The sequence below is a fragment of the Pipistrellus hanaki genome (genome assembly GCF_964339955.1).
Source record: "Pipistrellus hanaki genome assembly, chromosome: 14".
NCBI classification, from domain to species: Eukaryota; Metazoa; Chordata; class Mammalia; order Chiroptera; family Vespertilionidae; genus Pipistrellus; species Pipistrellus hanaki.
Window position 1 is genome coordinate 38951714 of NC_140516.1, and position 21432 is coordinate 38973145.

General features: G+C 59.2%; 1 protein-coding gene across 1 annotated transcript; it reads right to left on the bottom strand.

Annotated features, from left to right (window-relative positions):
* Positions 1-13938: 13938 nt before the first annotated feature.
* Positions 13939-19691, bottom strand: FGF8 (fibroblast growth factor 8; the record flags this gene model as incomplete). Its single annotated transcript, XM_084904711.1, has 6 exons — positions 13939-14460; positions 15317-15423; positions 18507-18687; positions 18945-19031; positions 19555-19591; positions 19660-19691. 6 exons carry the CDS (start codon positions 19689-19691, stop codon positions 14170-14172), a joined length of 735 nt encoding a protein of 244 aa, XP_084760837.1. The 3' UTR covers positions 13939-14169.
* Between the last annotated feature and the right edge of the window lie 1741 nt (positions 19692-21432).

A 21432-nucleotide genomic window follows, 5' to 3' on the forward strand; every position in this document is an offset into this window, starting at 1 on the left:
CTTAGGAGCTCCCAATGAGGGCTTTTATTTTCCTAACAAAGTGCCTGTAACCTGAAGAGGGAATCCCCAGTCAATCCTAAGTCAGTTTTTAGTTTTGTCTTCTTTTCCTTTTTTTTTTTTTTTTTTTCTTAGCCGTCAGTCTAGGCCATTTCAGGGGTCATAAGTAATGATTAGTGGCCCCTCCCCCCAAGGGCTGCATGTCAAGGTCTCAGGACAAACACCAAACTGGGACTTCTGGTCACTTGAAGCTGCCGGTGCAACCCCAGTCCCTGTGCCCTAGGGCTCGGGAGCCACCAGCCAGTGGTTTCTTGCCAGGAAGAAGGAGCAATGGCATTTGGTTTCCTGAATACAGAAGAAAAGGCTCCCACTCGGAGGAGTCAGAGGCAGAAAAGCTTGGGAATGAAGAGCCTGGGTTTTATTTTTATTTATTTTTATTTTTTTAATATATTTTATTGATTTTGTACAGAGAGGAAGGGAGAGAGATAGAGAGTTAGAAACATCAATGAGAGAGAGAGTCATCGATCAGCTGCCTCCTACACACCCCCCACTGGGGTTGTGCCCGCAACCAAGGTACATGCCCTTGACCGGAATCGAACCCGGGACCTTTCAGTCCCCATGCCGACGCTCTATCCATTGAGCCAAACCGGTCCCGGCAAGAGCCTGGGTTTTAAAGGCCAACGGATCTGAACTTAAATCCCGGCTGACAGATCTAAACTTAAGTCCTGGCTGCTTAACTGTGGGAGGAAGATACTCCTTCACTTTTCTGAGCCTGTTTCTCCAACTGTAAAACAGGGACAGTAACTTATTTAGGAGATAAAATCCTCGTGAGGATAACAACTACCACAGAGGACTGTTATGAGAATGAAATGAGATGAGGCACATAAGGGGCTTTGGCACAGTCCCTGGTAGAGAGTAAGCGCTTAATAAGTGGCAGCTGTTATTATTTCTTTTCTAAAACTACCTCTGGTCTTTGAAGGGTCCAAAACTCTGGAGAGGGTTGGTCAAGTCTCCTCAGAACGTGGTTACAGCCCTCTTCTTTGCCCCATAATGGCAAGACCAAGCATGGAGGCATCCAGATCGGACCCCATTTATTCATTCACCAAAATGGGTGAAGCACCTGTTCTATGTGAGGCCACAGAAGACTGCCTGAGAAGCACAGCGGGGACACGGCAGGTTTGGAAGGCTACGCAGGAGCTCCTCCAGGCAGAGGCCACAGCGTGTGGAGAGACAAATGCATGAAAGAGCTTGGGAGATGGCAAGAAGACCTGTATCACCAGAATCTCCCGGCCACGTGGGAATAGATAAGTTTGGAAAGTTGCGGCCACATTGTGAATTTCATCCTGCAGGCAAGGAGAAACGGGGGGGTGTTGAGCACACAGGTGACTTGAAAGAAATCTCTGGCTTTGTTTAGACATTTTGTTGTGGCTGCTCTGTTGAGGAAAGGTCGCAAAATGAGCCCCAACCATCCACTTCCCGCACGTGCTTCTAGTTTATTCATATTTCACACCTGTTCTTAGGGACTTGCAACGACTTCAGAATTTGTTCTTTAACAAGACAGAGCTGAGGTGAATTCCTCTCCAAGTTCTATTGGCAGGTGTATTCAAAACTGGCATTGCTTTTGGATTGCAGGCTCCTGAATTTCACCTCTGTCTCAGATTAATCCGCTATGTGACCTTGGGCAAGTAAGTCTCTAGTCTCCAGTGCTTTCCCCTTCAACCAGGGCAGGTCTTCCCTCTCTGGAACTCCCTGGCGCCTTGTTGGCACCTGTCGTAGGTCACTTTTCTATCACACTCTGCTCTGCATCGTTGGCCGTTGTTGTGCTTTGCAGAGTAGAAAGACTGGAGTCAACAGATCTGGCTTCAAATCCTGGCTCAGCCACTTGCCAGTTGTGTGGCTTGAAGACAGTATTTAACCCTGCTGTCCTCTAATTCCTTCCTCTGTAAATACAGAATATCGACGCCTAACACATGGAGTCATTAGAAGGTCAGCAGAAGGAATGACTGAAATAATGTATGTAAGCACAGTGTCTGAAACACACGGCACTCACTAAAGAATATTTATGCAACCCTACTACACACACACACACACACACACACACACACACACATACACACTATAGTTTTGGGACCTCAGCACTTACTTAAAATATTTATGAGGATGGCCTCAGTATCAATATTAACATTACATATATGCCTTAATTCTCTTATCTTTAAACGGTAATGATATCTGATTCATCTGCACTGAATCGTTGAAATAACATTGAAAAACACGCCCATTTGTAATTGCCTATTTGGTATCAGACCATCGTCTGTGTATCTAGTTTCTCTTACTGGACGGTAAACGTCCCAGAACGGGAACAAAGTCATCGCTTTCCGTGTGGACAAGAAGTGAAGTGGAGCCCAGGGCCGGGTGCGTGGAGGTGGGAGAGTCACAGTTAGGACCACATCCGCCGAGGAGCCAGCCCCCACGCTGGGAGGTGCCCGCTACCATTCTCAGTTGCCACCGTCTGACGGCACAGGCACAAGCACAGACGTCACAAACGGTGGCTCTACGTTTGTCCTTGAACATGGTGTCCTTAGTTTCTAAGCCCAAGTCCCAGTCACTAACAGCAGCCAGAAGCCAGGCCTTATGGGCACACAGGTTGAGAAGTGAACAGGAGCCAGAAGGACCTCTGTCTACCTGCGGGGCAGGGCCAGTCCTTCGTGCTGGTCCTGGAGTAAGGTGACCAGTCGTCCCGCCAAAAGCAGGATGTCTGTTCACCTTATCCTAGAGGGCAGTCAGGAAGCCTGAGCTCAGGAGGGGGCAGGTAGAAGATGAGTCCCTGCCGCTAAGCTCCTGGCCCTGAGCACAGAGCTACTCCTCAGAGCCCAAAGCCAGAACTGCTCCTCCCTCAGAGCCCAAAGCCGTAGGCCACTCAGCAACCCCACAGAGACTCCGTGCCTTGTCAACAGCCCAATCCCTGGGACCCAGCCCAACCCACTCACCTCTGCCCTTTTCCCAGGTCAGCTCAGGTCCAAGGATCCTCCAACAGGGAGCGTTCTGCTGGATTGGGGCTCACAGTCAGCCTTCGGAGCAACGCAGAGGCAAAGGAGCAGCTCAGCCAAGGCCTCCCTCACGGGGAAGACGGGAGCCGGGGCGATCCAGCCAATGGAGGGCCTGGAGCTGCTCTGGAGGGGGAGCAGCTGTGCCCTGTTGGCTCCCAGATCATCTCAGAGGCCTTAGGAGGCCTTCCAACCTGCATCTGCACCCTCAGGAGCAGGGAGGAAGGGAGGGGGCGAGTTTAGGATAATCGTCGCGGCCTGCTGAGGGCTTCTTCCTACGCCCCTGGTCGGCAAACTCATTAGTCAACAGAGCCAAATATCAACAGCACAACGATTGCAATTTCTTTGGAGAGCCAAATTTTTTAAACTTAAACTTCTTCTAACGCCACTTCTTCAACATAGACTCGCCCGGGCCGTGGTATTTTGTGGAGGAGCCACACTCAAGGGGCCAAAGAGCCGCATGTGGCTCGCGAGCCACAGTTTGCTGACCACGGTCCTAAGCGAAGGGGGAGAGGAGCTCCCCTTCTAACCACAAGGATTCCGTTTACCGCCGGCTTCCTCTGTGCCTCACAGCGATCTAAACACTTCCCATGCGTTGTCTCGCTGGCCCTCCACCCGTAAGGAGGCTCTGTTATAAATCCTACTTCACAAGGGAGGGGTGAAATAACTTCACCGCGTCAGCTTCACCGCGTCACAGAGATCCACGCTGAAGGAATGACCACTCGTGGCATCTCCTTTGTCTCATAGCGTAGCTTGAAGGGGAAGAAAGAGTTCATTTGGAAACTCCCTAAGGTCCTTGGGCTCTGGGGCGGGATGTAAGACTGCAGAGCCTGGAGTGAGTGGCCCAAGACACTTTAGCGCTTCAGAGACCAAAACCCCGGGTTCAGATCCTAGGTGGGCCACTAACTAGCTCTATGGACCACTAACTAGCTCTATGGACCACTAACTAGCTCTGTCGCTTGGGGCAAACTGCTTCGCTCCCCTCAGCCTTCATTCCCCCATGGGTAACATGGGACTGGGAGTGGGATCTCGCAGGGCGAAGGTGAGGATAGGACCGGACCAAAGATGCAGCACCTGGCACCTGGGTGCTCGATGTGATCATTCCGCTTCTCCCTCCCTCGGGCCCGCGGACCGCCCCGCAGCCCACCGGAGTGAGGGGAAGCAGCTGGGAGGGGGCGGGAGGGGGAGGAAGGGAGGGGGCAGCTTGAGTGACTGCAGGCCAGCCCTGAGGGCCTCACAGGGGATATTGGCCCTAGCCGCAGGTGCACCAATTACTCTCCCCTCGAAAAGCCTGGGGGTGCACTTCCCTCTCCCTCTCCCTCCCCGCCGAGCCGGCCTGTGGTGCAGCAGGAGGCAGTGGCAGCCCCCCAGCACCAGTCCGCCGGCTGGTCGTTTGTCTTCGGGTTTGATGGCCTCCCCGAGGCTCCGGTGCTTTGGAAGGTTTCCCTCCCTCTCCCAGCCACCTCCCAGTCAGCCGGCGCGGCTCGGGTTTCATCCCTGGGAGCTCTGCTCCGCATGGAAGTTTCTGGTTAAGATAATCCCTGGGTATGAGTGGTCAGTGCAGGAGGAGGCAGGAGCCGCTCCGAGAAGCGGTGGGAACAGCCCGGCTTGTCCAGGTGCTCTGCGCAGCGCGGGCTCAGCCGCTCGTCCCCGAGGCTCCGTCCTTCCCAGCGGGGCCGACCGGGGGCCTGGGCAGGGGGCTGCAGCCCACCCAGCCCTTCCTCTCCTCTCCCCCCGACGGGCTCAGGCCCTCCACCTCCTTCGCCGCCTGCCCCCGCGAAGATGTCAGACTCAGAGGAGGACAGAGGGGAGCCCACGCCCTGAGCCCACCAAAGCAGACTTCGTTTGCATCTGGTCTACGGAATGGGCTTCCCCACAGGTTTTCCTCCTGAAACAAGCTTCTCTTGTCAAAATGTCTTTTTGGAAAACAAACACACCAGTTCAAACCTTCCGCCTCTGCACGCGGAAGGTGAGTGTCAGGGAAGATGAGGTTCTCTGGTGATGCCGCCCGCCGCTCATTCTCAGCGTGTTTCCCTGTGATCGCTTTTGTGAATCGGTCACGTGGGGCACCTGGTGCTGCCCCATTCTTTGCCCACACCACGTGGGGGGACACCTTCAGGTGCACTGGTCTGTGAACCCCAACACGTGAGGCACCCAAGGGCAGGGGCCTCGCCTTGTCTCCCCTTTGTCTCCAGCAACTCAGTGTCCGGTGTGCACGGAGTGAAGCTGGGGCTGAAGTGAGTTGGGCAGATCCCCATCGGAACCAGCCCGGGGTCCTCGCTCCCACGAGGCTGCCTTAGCGCTGAGCCCGCCCTCCTCACACCTCCGCTGCCCCTCCTCTGTCTCCCGCCCCTCCTTCCTCCTCACTGGCTAGCTGGGGTCATCTGTGTCACAGGGGACGCTGTGGAGGTCACAGGCCTCTCTGGCTTGCCCACCATTGCTTCCCAACACTCGCTTTAACGCCCGGCCTAGAGGATACGCCTAACCCACCTCTCCCACGCCAGTGCCAGGCCCCGGGGACAGGGAAAGCGGGCATTGGCCGCGAGGAACGATAAGAAGCCTTGAATGTTGACTCTGTGTTGTCTGTGCTGCTCTCCTTCCATTCTTTCCAACCAGACAACTCACACCTGACTCCCCCACCCCCATCAGGGTGGGCTGCTTCGGGGGTGGGGAGAGGGCAGCCGGACCAGGTCTGCGGAGCAGGGAGCAGGGCGGGGAGGACCTGCACGCCGGCCGGAATGAGCAGGAAGACCGCCCCCCGCAGACACATCCCATCGCCCTCCCAGCTGCCCTGCATCTGCAGGGCCTCGGCCTGTGGCGGGCACACCTGCTTGGGTGAAGTCAGGCTGCAGGTGCAGAAGAGCCTCGCCTGTGATCTCTCCCGGAAAACAGCTCCTGGAGACTCTGCCTTCCTCCGCTCCTCGAGGGGCCGCGGGAAGGACATCGCCATGCAAACCTCCGGGGACTCGGCTCCGCTGGCCCAGCTCCCCCTCAGAGGCCGTCCCCACAGTAGCCACCGTGTGTTAGGGACAGTTGGGAAGGCCCTCAGCCAGACACCTTTCATTCTCCTGGAAACTCTAATCCTCATGACAGCTCTGTAAGGGGGAGTGTGGACCCCACGTTGCAGGTGAGGACAGTGAGGCCTGGCGAGGTGGAATGACTCCGGGTACACAGTGAGGGAGCCAGGATTCCAGCTCGGTTCTGTCTGACTCCAGAGTCCTTGCTCTTCACCGTCTTGCCCAGCCATCGCTGACCTCTGGCTGCTCCTGCAGCCATGTCTCTGACTTCCTTCTCTGACTTCGCTGAGGCCTGAGGACAGGAATAAAGATTCCCTCTCCCCCCGCCCCTCTCCACCCACACTGCTGGCGAGGGAAGTGCCCCCACACGGAAGCCTGCATCCGGGGACAGGCTTCTGGAAGAGGTCCTTCCCGCCCTCACACACCTCTGCGCCCTCCCCCTTACCAAGGTCCCAGGACAGGACTCTCACCATTCCAGACGCCAGAGCTTAGGCCCTGACCCTCCTCTCTCAGCACCCACCTTGGGCTTCAGCCTTGGGTCATGCCCCCCCCCCCCCCCCGTCTTCCCGCTTTTATTCAGAGCCCCCTCGCCCAGGAGCACCCTAGAAACGACCTCTCCCTCCTGCTAGCACCTCTCCTCAGAAGCCTGTCTTCTCCTCCGCCAGGCCCACCCCCACCCCCACCCCACAGGGAGGCCCAGGCCCGGCTTAATGGAAGTGCCTGGAACTTGAGCCCAAGTAGAAAAGTCGGTGCAAACCCTCCGAAGCCTCGGCCCGGCATCCTCCTGACCCAGCCTCTCCTATCGGAGCCGGGATCGGGCAGCCCCTACATGGCGTATTACCCACGATGAATGTTTTATGAGCAAGCTCTTCATTACTGCCGGCTGCGGGAGCTGGGGCAAGGGAGGGGGGACGGGGCCGCCCACAGAGATGCCGGCCAGGGAGACGAGGTGGGAGTATGTTATTAAATGGCCCCGGGGTAGGTTGTGATGGGGTAGCTCAGTGGTCGGCAAACTCATGAGTCAACAGAGCCAACTATCAACAGTACAACGATCGCAATTTCTTTGGAGAGCCCAATTTTTTTTAAACTTAAAACTTCTTCTAACGCCTCTTCTTCAACAGAGACTCGTCCAGGCCGTGGTATTTTGTGGAAGAGCCACACTCATGGGGCCAAAGAGCCGCGTGTGGCTCGAAAGCCACAGTTTGCAGACCACTGGGGTAGGGAGATTTCTCTTGGAAGAAAGGTTTCACAAGAGTTGGCGATGTTTGTCCAACTGCGATGATTAAATGTCGGCAGCTGGAAACAGGAAGCAGCCCAAGAAGGGAGAGGTTTGAAGCCTGAGCTTGAGCCGTGAGCCTGCGGGCAGACAGAGGGACAGCTGGAATGTGGTGTTGACCCTGGCCACTCCCACCCTTGGAAGCCACTGGCCTGCTCTCTGGGCAGCCGGCTTGGGTCTCAGGGCCCAGTGCCCTGGCTCCTCAAGGGCTTGCCTTTCTGCCACTCCCAGGTGCTCTCTGGTCCTCTGGGCTCAAGGGAGCAGGAGGCTACCAGCCACACGGAGAACCTGCCCAGGCTTGGACTTGCCCTCTCGAAGCAGTGTCAGTCCTGGGCCCTTGTTCTGAGCACCCCCGGCCAGGTCCCAAGCTACCGCCCATCTGACCCTTCATGGTCGGGGCCTTATCCCCAAGTGCAAAAGCTAAGGGCGTTGTGTGACATGGGTTAATGCCCTGACTCCCCTCCCCTGTATGCCCGCCCATCCTACCAGCACACCACACCCAGCTAAGGAGGAAAGGAGAAAGAAATGCCGCTCCCCAGAGTGATCCAGTGGCTCCCGCTCGTTTCGCTGTCGCTGAGAGAGGGACTGGGGGGCTGTAGCACTGAGCGTGAGCCCTTCCTTCCCAGCATCTGCCAGCCAGTAGCTGGGGGACATGCATGAGGGTCAGCTCTGGGCCTGCCCAAATGGACAGTTCATCCTTCAGGGTCAGCAAGAGATCCAGATGGGGCGGGGGCAACCAAAGGGACCTTATTGGCACAACCCTCCACAGTAATGTGGGACCTGGGGGTCCCCCTGGAGTTCCTGCCAGCTCCCCATCTGTCTTGCTACCACTTACTCCTCCTCTTTCTTCTGCTCTCTTTGGCTCTTAATTCCCCTTCACTCTCTCCTTTGAAGTGCCCTGGTTGCTATGGAAACCCAGTGGCAGGGAAGGAAGCAGAATTTGGGGAGGTTCTGAGACGTCCATCCCATCAGGCCCTACTTAGTTACTTGTTCGTCCAGATTCTGAGACGTTACTGCAGCTTGAGGAAACGGCGGTGAGCCTGGGCAGACAGCCTTGGACCTTCTTTTAGTAAAATCATGCACTGGATGGGCTCGGAGCGTCATCCATCCCAGGACTATTCTCAGGTCTCCCTGACCTTCCAGCATTGCCAACGCCCGACCCAAGTCCGAGATACAGAGAACTCCCAAACCACCCCCTCCACTCAACACCTCCGAGTCCACTCACATTTTACCAGTTGATTGCTTCAACTAATGTTTATTGCATACCTACAATGTACCAGGCACTGTCCTAAGCACTGGATAGTCATCGATGAGAGACACAGAAGCCATAAGCAAGTGTACACATAAACAGCAGGATAATATCAGATCGTGATAAATACAACAAACTCTTGCAACAACATGGATCAGCTCCCCACCCCAACCGCCTTCGGCCTGTCCCCCTGGCCAGCCCTGCACCCTGGTTGAACTCCCGGTCGAACTCCTGGTCTAGGGGACAATTCGCATGTTAGCCTTTTATTATATAGGATAAAGCAGGGAGTGATGACAGGAAACTGCATAATGAGCAGTCAGCCAGCCAGCTATCCTGAAGAGCATTCCAAGCAGAGAGAATAAGTGCGGAGGCTCTGAGGCAGATGCAGCAGGAAGGCAGCGTGGCCCGAAGGGAGAGTGAGAGAGTGAAGCCATAAGGTTAGGGCAGACGGGAACACACAGGCCAAGGGGGGAGAGGGGGTGTTTGATTTAAATTCTAGAAGACACAGCCACAGCCCTTCAACCCCTCTAGCTATGGTGGTAATACAATCATGTTTATGTTTTAAACTTTGTGCAAACTGAGTACAGAAAGGATTGTAGGGGGATAAGAGAGGAAACAAGAGAGAGCAGTTAGGGGGCTGCTGTCATGAGCCAGACAGGACTGAAGATGGCTCGGAGCAGGGTGGTGGGCGTCGATAGGTAGAATAGGTTATTGGATCTGACATATGCAATGGAGGTCCAGGGAGCAGGGTGAGAGGCAGGGGGAGGCTGAGAGAAGAGCAAGAGACTCCCGAGTTAACCCAACTCTGTTGGCTGCTCCTTCTCGGCCCTGGGTGAGCGGAGGTGGGAGGAAGGGAAACAGTGTGGACAGTAAAACTCGCCCTAATCCCACCGAAAAGCTTACGCTCAGAAGTTGCTCTTTTGCCTTTATCACCAGGACACCACCGAGTCTGCTCACATTTTATCAGTTGGTTTTGCTCCCATCTATTCCATGGGCCACACTTCCTCAACCCTCTTTGCGGTTCCCCCCTTCACCTTGACCTCTAAATGTTTGGAGTGCACCAAGGTTCAGGCTTAGAGCTCTTCTTGTTTATGCCGGCTTCCTAGGTAATCCATTCCATGTCTTGGCTTTTAAAAATCACCTGTGTGCTGAACACTCCCAAATTTATATCTTCACACTAGACCTCTCTCCCTGAATTCCAGACTCATACACAACTGCCTACTCAACATCTCCACCTGAATATTTAGTCTCTCAGACTTACCATTCTCTGCACCCCCATCTCCCCTCCCACTACATACACACACACACACACACACACTCATAACCCTCCCTCACTTGGCTCCAGCCACACTGGTCTCCTTCCTCTTCCTCTAATGCAATAAGCCTTTGCACTTGCTATTCCCTCTACCAGAATGGCTTCTTCCCCAGATATTTATTATTATTATTATTATTATTATTATTATTGATTTCAGAGAGGAAGGAAGAAAGGAGGGAGAAAAACATAATTGATGAGAGAGAATCATTGATTGGCTGACTCCTGCATTCCTCCCACTGGGGATTGATCCTGCAACCCAGGCATGCACCCCCAACTGGAATTGAACTCGGGACCCTTCAGTCCGCAGGTTGATGCTCTATCCACTGAGCCAAACCAGCTGGGGTCCCCAGATATCTTAATGCCTTACCTCCGTCAGCTGTCTGCTCCAACATTAAGTTTTCAGTGAGGCCTTCTTTGACCAGCCTGTTTGCAATCGCTACCACCCTCTTCCACCTGTCAGCCTCATTTTCCTGTAGTGGTTGTCGGTATCTATTCTATACACTGTTTGCTCTGCATCCCACCACTAGAATGTGAACTTCATAATGGCAGGGCTTTGTCTCTTACACCCTGCTTCTCCTTAATCAGAACACAGCCTGGCTCATGATTGGCACTCAACAGTGAATGAATGAATCCAGTTAGGGAAAGACCGCCAGTCCTCAAGAAGCAGCCTGGCCGAAACCGGTTTGGCTCAATGGATAGAGCGTCGGTTTGGGGACTGAAGGGTCCCGGGTTCGATTCCGGTCAAGGCCATGTGCCTTGGTTGCGGGCATATCCCCGGTGGGGGGTGTGTAAGAGGCAGCTGATGGATGACTCTCTCTCATCGATGTTTCTAGCTCTGTATCTCTCTCCCTTCCTCTCTGTACAAAATCAATAAAATATTTTTTTTTTAAAAAAAGAAGCAGCAGCCTGGGTCTGAGGATTAAGACCTGATTTCTAGTACTGGCTTTGGCACTAGCCACGTGGCTTCCGGGCCTCACGCTGTCTCTCTGTAAACAGTGGAGAACTTCCTGTCCTCTGCTGGCGCAGCGTTCTAGAAGGAGGCTCAGCGATAGCCCACCTTCGGCCTTTTGGCTGAGGGTAGAAGGCAGGGACAGACAGGACCTGGTGGAGTAAGAGGAAAAGAACTCTTGCTCCTTCTTTCTAGTCAAGGTTTGGTGGAGTCTCCACTGGTTTTGACATGAGAGGCAAGGGCTTGCCTTGGACTCGGAGCGCTGGTGAGGAAGAGTGAAGGCGGGGTCCAGCCCCACCTGCTGAGTGCGGACAAGGAGAGGCCTGGTCCCTGAGCCTGGCTCCTCCGCATGGGGAATCTGTGCCTGGGAGGGCCTCGCGGGAAGTGCTGCAGTGAGGAAAGGAGAAGGGAAGGTGGGAAACCAGGATGGGTAAGAACCGGGAAGGGAGGACTGAGAGGGCTTCTGTGGCATCACCTGGGCCTGCGCATTGGTCTTCAGTGGAATTCTGGGAGATGAAGCCTCCACGCAGACCCCGGCCGGCGCCCACTCCGAGACAGACCGGCAGGCCTTTTGGCTGGGGAAGGCCCAGCCTCCTCCTTTTCCTGGGCCTCGCAACAGCTCCCTGCTTGTTTTCCCCGAAATAAATGGGCTGAGCATATTGGGCCGGCAATAACCCCTTGAAATCAGTTGTTATCACAGTTAACAACCAGTTTGGCTTCAGTTCAGGCTGTTAACTATCAAACCGCTAAGTGCCGGTAATGATTGATTCTTGGCCAGTTGCAGCTTGAGTGGGCTGTAAAACCCCATTAGCGAGGGTTCTGTGGAGGCAGCAACTCAAAGATAAACAAGGTGGTGGGTGCCCTAGCCAGGCCTAGCCCACTGCTTTGGGCTCTGCCCCATGGCACCTTGGCCTGGGGTCCTGCTAGGATCCAACCCCTTCCCAAAGCCTCAGGCCGTCTCCTGGACCAGATACCCATCATCCCGTCCACTTCAGTCTCCCCCCACCCCACCCTATCGTCATCTCCCTCCTCCCTATAGGCAGGCCCAGCTCTACGGACAGCCCACCTCTTCCCCCTTATCACCGCCATAGCACAGTCCCCCCCACCGCTCCGGAGTCCCCAGGCCTCAGGGTCGCTTTGGCCTCGCCAGTGGCCAGCCTTGGCCCGGCCTGGCCCCGCTTTGTGGCCAGGATCACAGGCGGGGAGAGCCTGACATTCCACCCCACCGCAGACTCCCTCCTGTCCGGTGGCTTCCCCCAGGAATTGCTCTCACACAAATGAAATGCGGGTAATTACTGGGCGAGGGGCTGGACAGGCGGCCTGCAGATGAAAGCGTTTCCTGGACGGTCTCTTCATTTGCATGGCATCAGAAGCTGCTCAGAAGGTGTGACTTTTCCCACAGTGAGACCCAGCGCCCTGCACAATAAAGCCAGGCTGCTCACCCAGAATTAATTAAAGGGGGAGGGGAGGAGATGGAGCGGAGTTGGAGGCACGAAGGGCCAGGGAGCTGGAAGAGAGATGTCTAGAGCGCCCCCCCACCTCAATCCCCAAGTCCCAGTGTCTGTAAACCAAACCTCTGTACCCAGAACCCCTCACCCTAGAGCAGGCTGGAAGAAGCGACGTGGACAAACCTCTGTACCCAGAACCCCTCACCCTAGAGCAGGCTGGAAGAAGCGACGTGGACAAACCGCAGGGCATGCCCCGTCTCACTACTCCAAGGCCTCCCACGGAACCCTGGCATTCCCGATCCACCTGGATGGCCTGAGCCCGGGACTTGCAGCTGCGACTCTGGGAGACCCATGTGTTTAGAAAGCCTTGGGGTGCTCGTCTGCCAAAGGAGGTGCCGCAGAACAGACGCGCAGAGGGGAGAAGTTTCTGGATTGTCCTCGGACCTAGGAGCTGGGCACCCTCAAAGAAGGTAGCAGAAGCAGCTAGCAGGGGAGGCCTCAGTTACAGAGCCTGGGCCAGCTCTGCCCTCAGGAGACCTGTTAGGTCTGGGTTTGGGCTCTTCATCTTACCATCCCATGGTGCGGTATGATACCAGTGTCACCAGTTCCCATCCAAACACACCCCCGCCCACCCGCCATGAACTGTCCCCTTGCCCACACCATGACCTGCTCCACTAGCCCAACTTCTGCCTCCCCTCCCATCCCATGCCCAGTCCCCTCCCTCCAAGCCCCCTCTCTCTAAGGGGGCGGCCACTCCCTAAGCCACAGTCCCTGGGCTCTTTGGCAGCACCTGAGCTCAGCACCTTCTGCTCACAGCTCTCTGACCAGATCTGCGAAAGCGAACACTTGTTCTGTGTCACGAATGTCAACACCAGCCCTGGAGGTCCCCCCTCTGACACACCCCCACCTTGGGCCCTGGCAGCTGCTCTTTTCTTTCATTTTCTGGAGCCTGATACTCAGAGAGAATGAGCCTCGGCACCTCCTGTCTCTCTCACAGACCTAGGCACACACGCAGGCACTTCTCTTAGACTCACGGAATCCGCGATCGCAGCTCTGGCCCTAGGAGAGCCATCATTTCTGGCCCAGGGGTGGCCTGGGGAAGTGTTAGCCATAAATCCTGTTAAAAGCTAGGAAGTCCGTGTCTCCCAGGACCTGCTAAGAGCCTCTTCTCGCTCCTTCCCCTGCTCCTGTCCTCCCAAAAAAACCCTCCAGTGACAGTGATGGAGACAGCAGACAGACATGGGCCTCAGGCTGCAGGGAGACTATAGTCAGAGATGGGGCCTGATTTGCTGCATCTCACAGCCCCCCACCCCCACCATTCCCCCCGGCCATCTGGGGCGGGGAAGAGGGGAGGGAGGTTGACCCCAGCAGGACTCACCCACCAACACACATTTTTAATATGCAAATTAAATAAATATTTCAGTCATTTAATAACACTAATACACAACCTCCCCCCACGGATGCCCACCCTCACAACGCCTGACCTAAGTGCCTCCCCTCCCCTCTCTGCCCCCACCTGGGGGTGCCGTGGAGCTCCTGGCTGCCTGGCCAGCTGGCCCTCCGGGCACTGGGGGCTCCGGAGGCTCAGGGGCACCTCTGCTGGATTAGAAAAGGCCCCCCGACTCCTGGGCCACTACCCGGCCTTCCTGAGAGTGAAGAAGACACCACAGCCAAGTGGAATACAAAAATAGAGCCTCTCTTTTGTTTAAAAAAAAAACAAAAAAAAAAAACCAACAGCAAACAATTATCAACAACTAGAACCCGGGGCTCCCCGGGCGGCTCCCCAGCCTTCAGGGGCGCAGGCCTCCTCTCGCTGAGTGTCTGGGTCTGTGGCCCCCAGAGGCCGCGGGGGGAGCGGCGGGGGGCCGGCCAGCCTATCGGGGCTCCGGGGCCCAAGTCCTCTGGCTGCCCCGCAGGCTGCGCGTGAAGGGCCGGTAGTTGAGGAACTCGAAGCGCAGGCTCTGCTCAGTGGTGTGGTGGCCGCGGGGCAGGCGCTTCATGAAGTGGACCTCGCGCTGGTGCTGCCGCGTCTTGGAGCCCTTGCGGGGCCGGCCCTTGCGGGTGAAGGCCATGTACCAGCCCTCGTACTTGGCGTTCTGCAGGGCCGTGTAGTTGTTCTCCAGCACGATCTCCGTGAACACGCAGTCCTTGCCCTTGCCGTTGCTCTGCAGGTAGGAGCCCAGACAGGGCGTTACTGGGCTCTCTGCGGAGCCCCCGCCACCACCGCCACCACCGCCAGAGGCAGAGGGCAGGCGGCCCCGGGCAGCAGGTGGGCGCCCAGCAGATGGCACGGGGGGCAGGAGCGGCGGCCCCACCCCCGCCCGGCACCGGCTCTCTAATCCCTCACCACCCGCAGCCCACCCGGCAGCTTCCTGTCCGCCGGGCAGCAGTGACACATGGCCATCCCCCGGCAGGGCCGGGCCCCTCTCCCCGCTCTGCCCGCCCTGGCCTGCTGCCCGCCAGTCTGGCCCGAGCAGCGAGCACCCACCCGTTTCCCCAGCTGCCCCCCTCGGTCCCTGAGGGTTCGGGCTCCAGGGCCCCTGGGCAGCCACCCCCTGGGGGAGGGGAGGCCCGCGGGGAGGCCGAGCCTGCAGCCCCAGAGGCCCAGCAAGAGAGCGGGGAGCTCGAGGCTGGAGAGGAGCCGTGACTAATGGGGCCATTTCAGAGCTCGGCCGAGGGGCTGGGCCTGCGGCTTACTGAACATTCCAAATGCTGGTACCATGTAATTGGACATAATAGCAAAGCAATTTGGCGATTTGTTAAAAAGATATATGGAATTTACCGGCCTCCCCCCAAGCCCCTTCCCGAGCCTTCCTTCTTCCCTCTTTGCCTTTATAGCTCTTCCTCTCTCAGGCAGTTCCCTTCTCCCTCACCGCTCCCTCCCGAGCATTCGGTAACCCCGAGGTGGCCCTGTGTCTCCCTGCCCGCCCTGCTGACATCCTAGAGGAGCCCCCCAGGCCCCCAGCCGCTCCCCGGGCCCCCGGCCACTCCTCCCGGGACCCCTTCCTTCTGGGGCGTCACCTTGGCAATCAGTTTCCCCTTCTTGTTCATGCAGATGTAGAGACCCGTCTCAGCTCCTCGGACCCGAACCCGGCTCCCAAAGGTATCCGTTTCCACAATGAGCTTTGCTGTCCGGGACAGAGGAAGGAGGTTACCGGAAGCTCCCCCCGGCCCTGGGGCCTCGCCCCAGCTGGCCACACACTTGTCACATCCTACAGCACCTGCTCGGAGGCCCAGGTGCCCGAGAGGCGGGCGTTAGCCCCCGAGGCAAGGTCAAGTCCCCTCCCCAGCCTCAGGACCCTCCCCAAGGCTTACAGAGGAGGATGGACACGATCACGGTGTGCCCACTGGGTTCCGCAGAGCGGCTGTGGGGCCATCCAATGGGAAAGAGTCTCTTAAAACCAGACAGTGATGACGTTTATGTCAAGGCTTCCCGACTAGAGTTCTCCTGCTAATCGGAAGGTCTATGAGGACCCTTCCAACTCAAAACATCGAGTGCACGGGCCTGCAGCTAATTATATACATCTGGGTGCAGTGGCGACCTCCAGTCCTGAGGCTAAATGTCAAAGCATTCCCTCCTGTTTCTGGTACCTCGGGGTCTAACTCACATCCCTGCCACCCACCCCCCCACCCCCCTGCCCCACTGCTGCTCTGCTGAGAAGGCGACCGGGATGGCCCAGCTCTCCCTCACACAGCCCCAGCCCGAACTCAGACGCCAGCGTGGAGGATCCTGCCTCTTCCCCAAGCTACCCAGTCACACAGTCCCCGGCCCCGGTGTCCAGAAACCAACGGCTCATTGGTTTTTCCTCTTTCAATGGCCACCACAGCCAGGCCTCTCGCCCCAGGGACCCAGCCCGTTCTGAGGGTGCGGAGGGAGGAATGAGGCACCCTTTTCTCTGTCTGGAGAGGAAATGTGGAGCTGAATGCTATGCCTCTTCCCCCTCCTCCGAGCCTTCAGACAGCCAACTCGCCCCAGAGGCCAATTCCTGCCCACCCTCCGTGTCACTCCTCCCTCTGAGGCTGCTGTAGCCCTTTGGGACAGAAGGGGGTGGGTCTCCTGCCATCCCCGCTGCAGAGCCCAGCCTCTTCCTGCCTGGAGAAAGCTCTGGGACTCCCACAGGGACAAGGCCGCACCGCCTCTGTCTCTGAAACTCCTGGGAAGATGGGCATCAGGGTCAGCAAGACACCCTCACGGCCCAGCCTGAGGCCGCCCACCCCCTTCCCATAAGCACGGAGCTGGGACCCCGCGGCCAAGTCCTCAGTCTGGCTCCCAGTCAGCCAGGGGAGAATGCAGCTGTCACCTCTCCTCCCACCCACCACCTCCTCTGCTCATCCCTTCCCTGCGCCGTCCTCCTGGGCCAGGAGCGGGCGCTTTTAAGGGCCAGGACAGACAGACGCTGATGGGCCAAGGGCAAGGAAGGATCCCCTCAGAGGACTCTGGCCACGGGGGGCGGATAGAGATGGAAGAGGCCCCCCTGTCCCTTCCTGGGGCCCATCAGAAAGCCACTAGCTAGGACCTCTCTGCTGCTCTTTTCCAGACGCTTCCTGTCCTGGCTGCACACCCCAAGCCTCTGCTTTTGGGCCCTCCCGCTTCCCCTCCTGCCGGGCAAGCAGGGCCCACGGAGCCCGGGAAGCAGCCTATTTGCTTAAGGAGAGACGTGGGCGTCAGCCCCCTGATGTGAAAGACGAGTTCTTCCATGGCCAGCGCAGCCTCTCCCTCCCTCCCTCCCCAAAACCCCAAAACCCAGGGACGCCGGGCCATTTGCTCTGACGGAGTGAGCCCAGAAGGAGCCGGGCAGGCATGCGTCCCCATCCCTGGAAGCTGAGAAGGGCAGCTCGCAGCCCCTCTGGAGGGACAAAGGGGGAGCTCGGCCACCGTGCAGGCCGCCCCCGCCCCCGCCCCCGCCGGCCAGAGCCCCCGCTCCCCTTCCTGGATGTTTCTGGGGAGCTGGGGCTGCCGTCTACCGCGGCTTTCCCCGGCCCGGGCTTTTGGAAAGCTTAACATTTTCAAACCTATTCTTCCACCCAGTGACAGATTTATCCCAGGAAAATTATGTCTCCTTCTCCAGCTTTGAAGGGAAGTCAGCTACGTCGACGCAGAAAAAATGCAGCGAGACATACTCGATCCCCCAAACTGGCCCGAGAAGAGGAGAAAGTATTCAGGAAATGTTAAAAAAGGTGAAAGTAAGAAGAGTTTTAATCGCTCTGCCAGACGCGGGGGTCTCTCCAGAGATTCATAGAGAACAATCTTGAACCTCTTTTTTTTTTTTTTTTTTTAACATTTACAGACTTGCAACTCTTTTCAAAACTCCACATCTGAAAAAAAAAAAAGGGGGGCTTGTTCTTTTTCTGTTTTATATCATTCTTCATTTTTCTTCTTAGCTCTTAACGTGCCTCACCTTTTTATTACATTTTAATAGAGTCTTCCCCTCTCCTTTCATGCTTGTTTAACTTGGTCATTATTTAAAGGTTTTTAAACTCACAATAATCGCTCTCTAAAAACAACCCCCGCCGCCGCCCAGAGGGCTTGCTTTCCTCCGGGTACATCGGGGCTCTGGAAACTGGCCTCCTTTCAAGGCAGGAATATTGAATGTTTGAGAAATCAATCGGTCCTCAGCCTCTCCGCCGGCCGGCCGGCCGGGCAGTAGCTCCCTGCACTCACCACCCCCCGGGGAGCCGCTCTGACCCACCACCTGGGCTCCTGGGTAAGGCCCTTCCCCGGGCCCGTTCCCAGGTGGGACTGACCCCTCTGACCAGCCAATTCCCCCCGCCCCCCAACAAGCTGGGAGCGTGGGGGGGGGGGCTTCTCTCCCTTCTCTTTCCCACTCTCCTTTTGTGGGCCCTGGCGACATATCCTCTTTCAAGAGCTTCCCTCCAACCTGGCCCCCCTCCCCCTGACCCCTCTGCCGCCTCCACCTGCAGCTGGGGAGGGGTGCCCGCAAGGGGGAGGTGGGGAGGGAAGTTCCTGGATCCATTCGTCTGCTGGGCAGGGAAGGGGCGCCTGTGGGCCAAGTACTCCCCAAGGCCCCTTCCCCAGACCTCTCTTCTCCAGCTGACCCCCAACACGCCTTAACCCCTCGCCTCCTGAGCTGGCGAGCCAGCAGGCCCGGGGGCCGCCACACCACACAGTTGGGGCTGGTGGGTGCCGTCTCAGCCGGCCAGGGGAGGGCCTGTGCCACCAGCCGCTCCAGGCTGCCCCCCGCCGCCTTACCGAAGGGGTCCCCGTCCTCCGCCATGGCGTTGATGCGCTTGTTGGCCAGGACCTGCACGTGCTTCCCGCTGGTGCGGCTGTAGAGCTGGTAGGTCCGGATGAGGCGGCGGCTGAGCTGATCCGTCACCAGGCTCTGCTCCCTCACATGCTGTGTAAAATTAGGTGAGGACTGAACAGTTACCTTTAGGAAATTGAAAAATACACAACACGCCATTATAATGCTACTCTGCCCAGGGGCCCAAGTGGCCCCCATTGCCCTGTCCCCCACCACCACCCACCCAACCCTCCCACCCACCCCACCCCGTCCACTGCCCCGGCAGCCGGCCGCAGGGGCTGGGGGTCCCCCCACCATGCCAGCTCAGGCTCCCACCCCCTCCGGGAGAGCCGGGCACACCCACCTCCCGTGGACCAGCGGGGACGGGGAGGATGCGGACCCACCTGTTGGGGAACACCCTGGGCCTCGCGCCCGGCTCCGAACAGGGGAGCCAGCTCCCTGCCCGGCGCAGGCCCCCCGCCCGGGCCTTCCTGGAAGAGCAGGGCGCTTTTGAGTAAGGGGGCAGCGCCGCCGGACCCCTGACATTTACACAGACAAACTGACGGGCAAACGCTGAGGGCGCACAGGGCCCGGGCACCTGATCGCTCCGCCGGACCGGCCACCAGCCGCCCCCGAGGGCGCGAGAGGGTCCCGGCCGCAGCCCCCCGCCCCGCCGGCCGCAGCCCCCGGACCCTGGCCGCGCGCTCCCCGCCCGCCGGCCCCTCCCCGGCGCCAGGTGCGGCCCCTGCGCTCCGTCCCCGTGCGCTCCGGCCGCCGGGCCTCCGAGGGCGCGGGGCCACGGCGCGGGGCTGACCCTGAGCCCCCGGGTCCCGGCTCCGCCGCCACCGCTGGGTGACCTTGTGCCGGGCGCTGCCTCTGCTCGCAGCCCCCCGCCCGGAGAGGTCAGGGTCGGCTGGTAAGGTCCCTCCAGCCCCGCGGCGTCGGTCCCGGCGGCCCTGCCCCACCTGGACCCCGCCGGCCCCCGGCCCCGGCCCGGCCCCGCGCGGCGCCTACCTGGGCTTGGAGGCAGAGGACCAGCAAGTGCAGCAGCCTGCGGAGACAAAAGCGGGGTGAGCGCGGGCGGGCGCGCGGCCGGGGGGACGGGGCGGCGGTACTCACAGGCAGCGCAGCGCCGCGCGGGGGCCGCCCATGGCGCGGCCCGGAGGGAGCGGGGAGCCGGCGGGAGGACGCCGCCCGCGGGCGCACGGGCCGGAGCGGCGGCGGCGAGCGGGGCGGCTCGGGGCGGGGGCCGGCGGCGATGCCCACGCGGCTCCGCGGGTCCCGGGGAGGGCGAGCTGGCCGCGCCGAGTGGCTCCGCGCCGCTGCGGGAGCCGGTGGCCGCTGGCGACTCGGGAGCCGGCGCGGGCGGAGGGTAACGGGCCGGCAGGGTGGGTGGGTAGGTGGGAAGGGGAGGGGGAGGGGTGGGGGCGGGGGGCGCCGCACCGGGCGCGAGGGGGGAGCGCGGGGCGGGCGGCCGGAGCCCGCAGCCCCGGCTGGGAGCTGGGGCCGGGAGGCAGCCCGCGGCGGGGGCGGGGCGGCCGGGGCGGGGCGGCTGGCGGGGCTGGGATTGGGGGTCTGCGCCAGGGGAGGGGTCTGGGGACCCGCCGGAGGGGTGTGGGCCACCGGGGTGGGCGCCTCTCCCACCCCCCATCCGGGGCCTGTCCCCTCGCGCGCTCTGGAGGGTTGGACACGCGGGGACGGGGGTGCCTCGGGCGCCGGCTCCATGGGGTCCCCGGGCACTCGGGTGAGTGGGAAGGTGTCAGGGCTCCACGGCGGGGCCCAGGGCTCTCTCGCCCCAGGCGGTGCGACTAGCCATTGAGCCACCTACTGTGCGCTCCCGCTGGGCCACCGACTGTGCGCTCCCGCTGGGCCTGCCCCCAGGGAAGCCGCGAGGACGCCGGACTGAAGGGCTGTGAACCGGGCTCCCAGGCAGTGCGTGCGCGACAGGGAATCCAGCCCCGGCCTCCCGCTGAGCCCCTCGCCCTGCCTGTCTCTCCTGTCCCGTTCAGTCTCCAAGAAGCCAGAGAGAGAGATCTCTCCCTCTCCCCTCCCGCCCCCATCATCACCGTCCCCTCCCGCCCCTGTCCCCCTGTCTCTCACCCCACCCATACAAACACACACACACACACACACACACACACACACACACACACGCCCGCCAAGACTCGGGAGGAACTAGGAACCACCTATGCGAGGGAGCCCCGAAGTCCCTGGAGAGGACGCCCAGCCCCTGCCACCCCCAAAGCAGCAAGCTGATGGGGCAAAGGAACCGCTGCCCGCTGCTTCTCCTGGGGAAGAGGCTTCACCCAGGCCGCCAGCTTCTCCCTCCGAGTCTCATTATTTGTGCACTTGAGGTATTTACACACCTACTGTGTACGAGCCCAGCCGGGGACTGGGGCTTTGTGTCCACGGGGGTGGGGGAAGTGCCCAAGGAGGAGGGGTGGGCTTGTCTGAGCTTTCCCAGCCTCTCACTGCTACACATCCACCTCCCCAGGTGGAGGCGGGAGGGAGTTTCTGGGGGAGCAGCGTGGGGGAGCAGCGGTGTGTGTGGGGGGGTACTTCTCAGCAGCAGGTGGAGCCGCTGATGCCCAGCCCGCTGCTGCCTTTGACCACACCTCCCCTGCCCCGCTGGCCCCTGCTCGTCCTTGGGGCTGGGGATGGAGGAGTTGGGTGGTCTCAGGAAGCCATTAGGCCGGAGGCAGTGAGCAGGCCTTTCTCCAGCAGGCAGCCAAGGTCTGCCTCCCCCCACTCCCGGCCACACTGCTAGCACTGAGCCACGTGCACATGGGAGAACAGAGTCAGAGGACTTGTCCCAAGATCTCACCCCTCCTCAGAGGAGTGGGCTTTCCTGAGCCCACCTGCTGCTCCCTCCAGGAGTCTGTTCACTCTGTT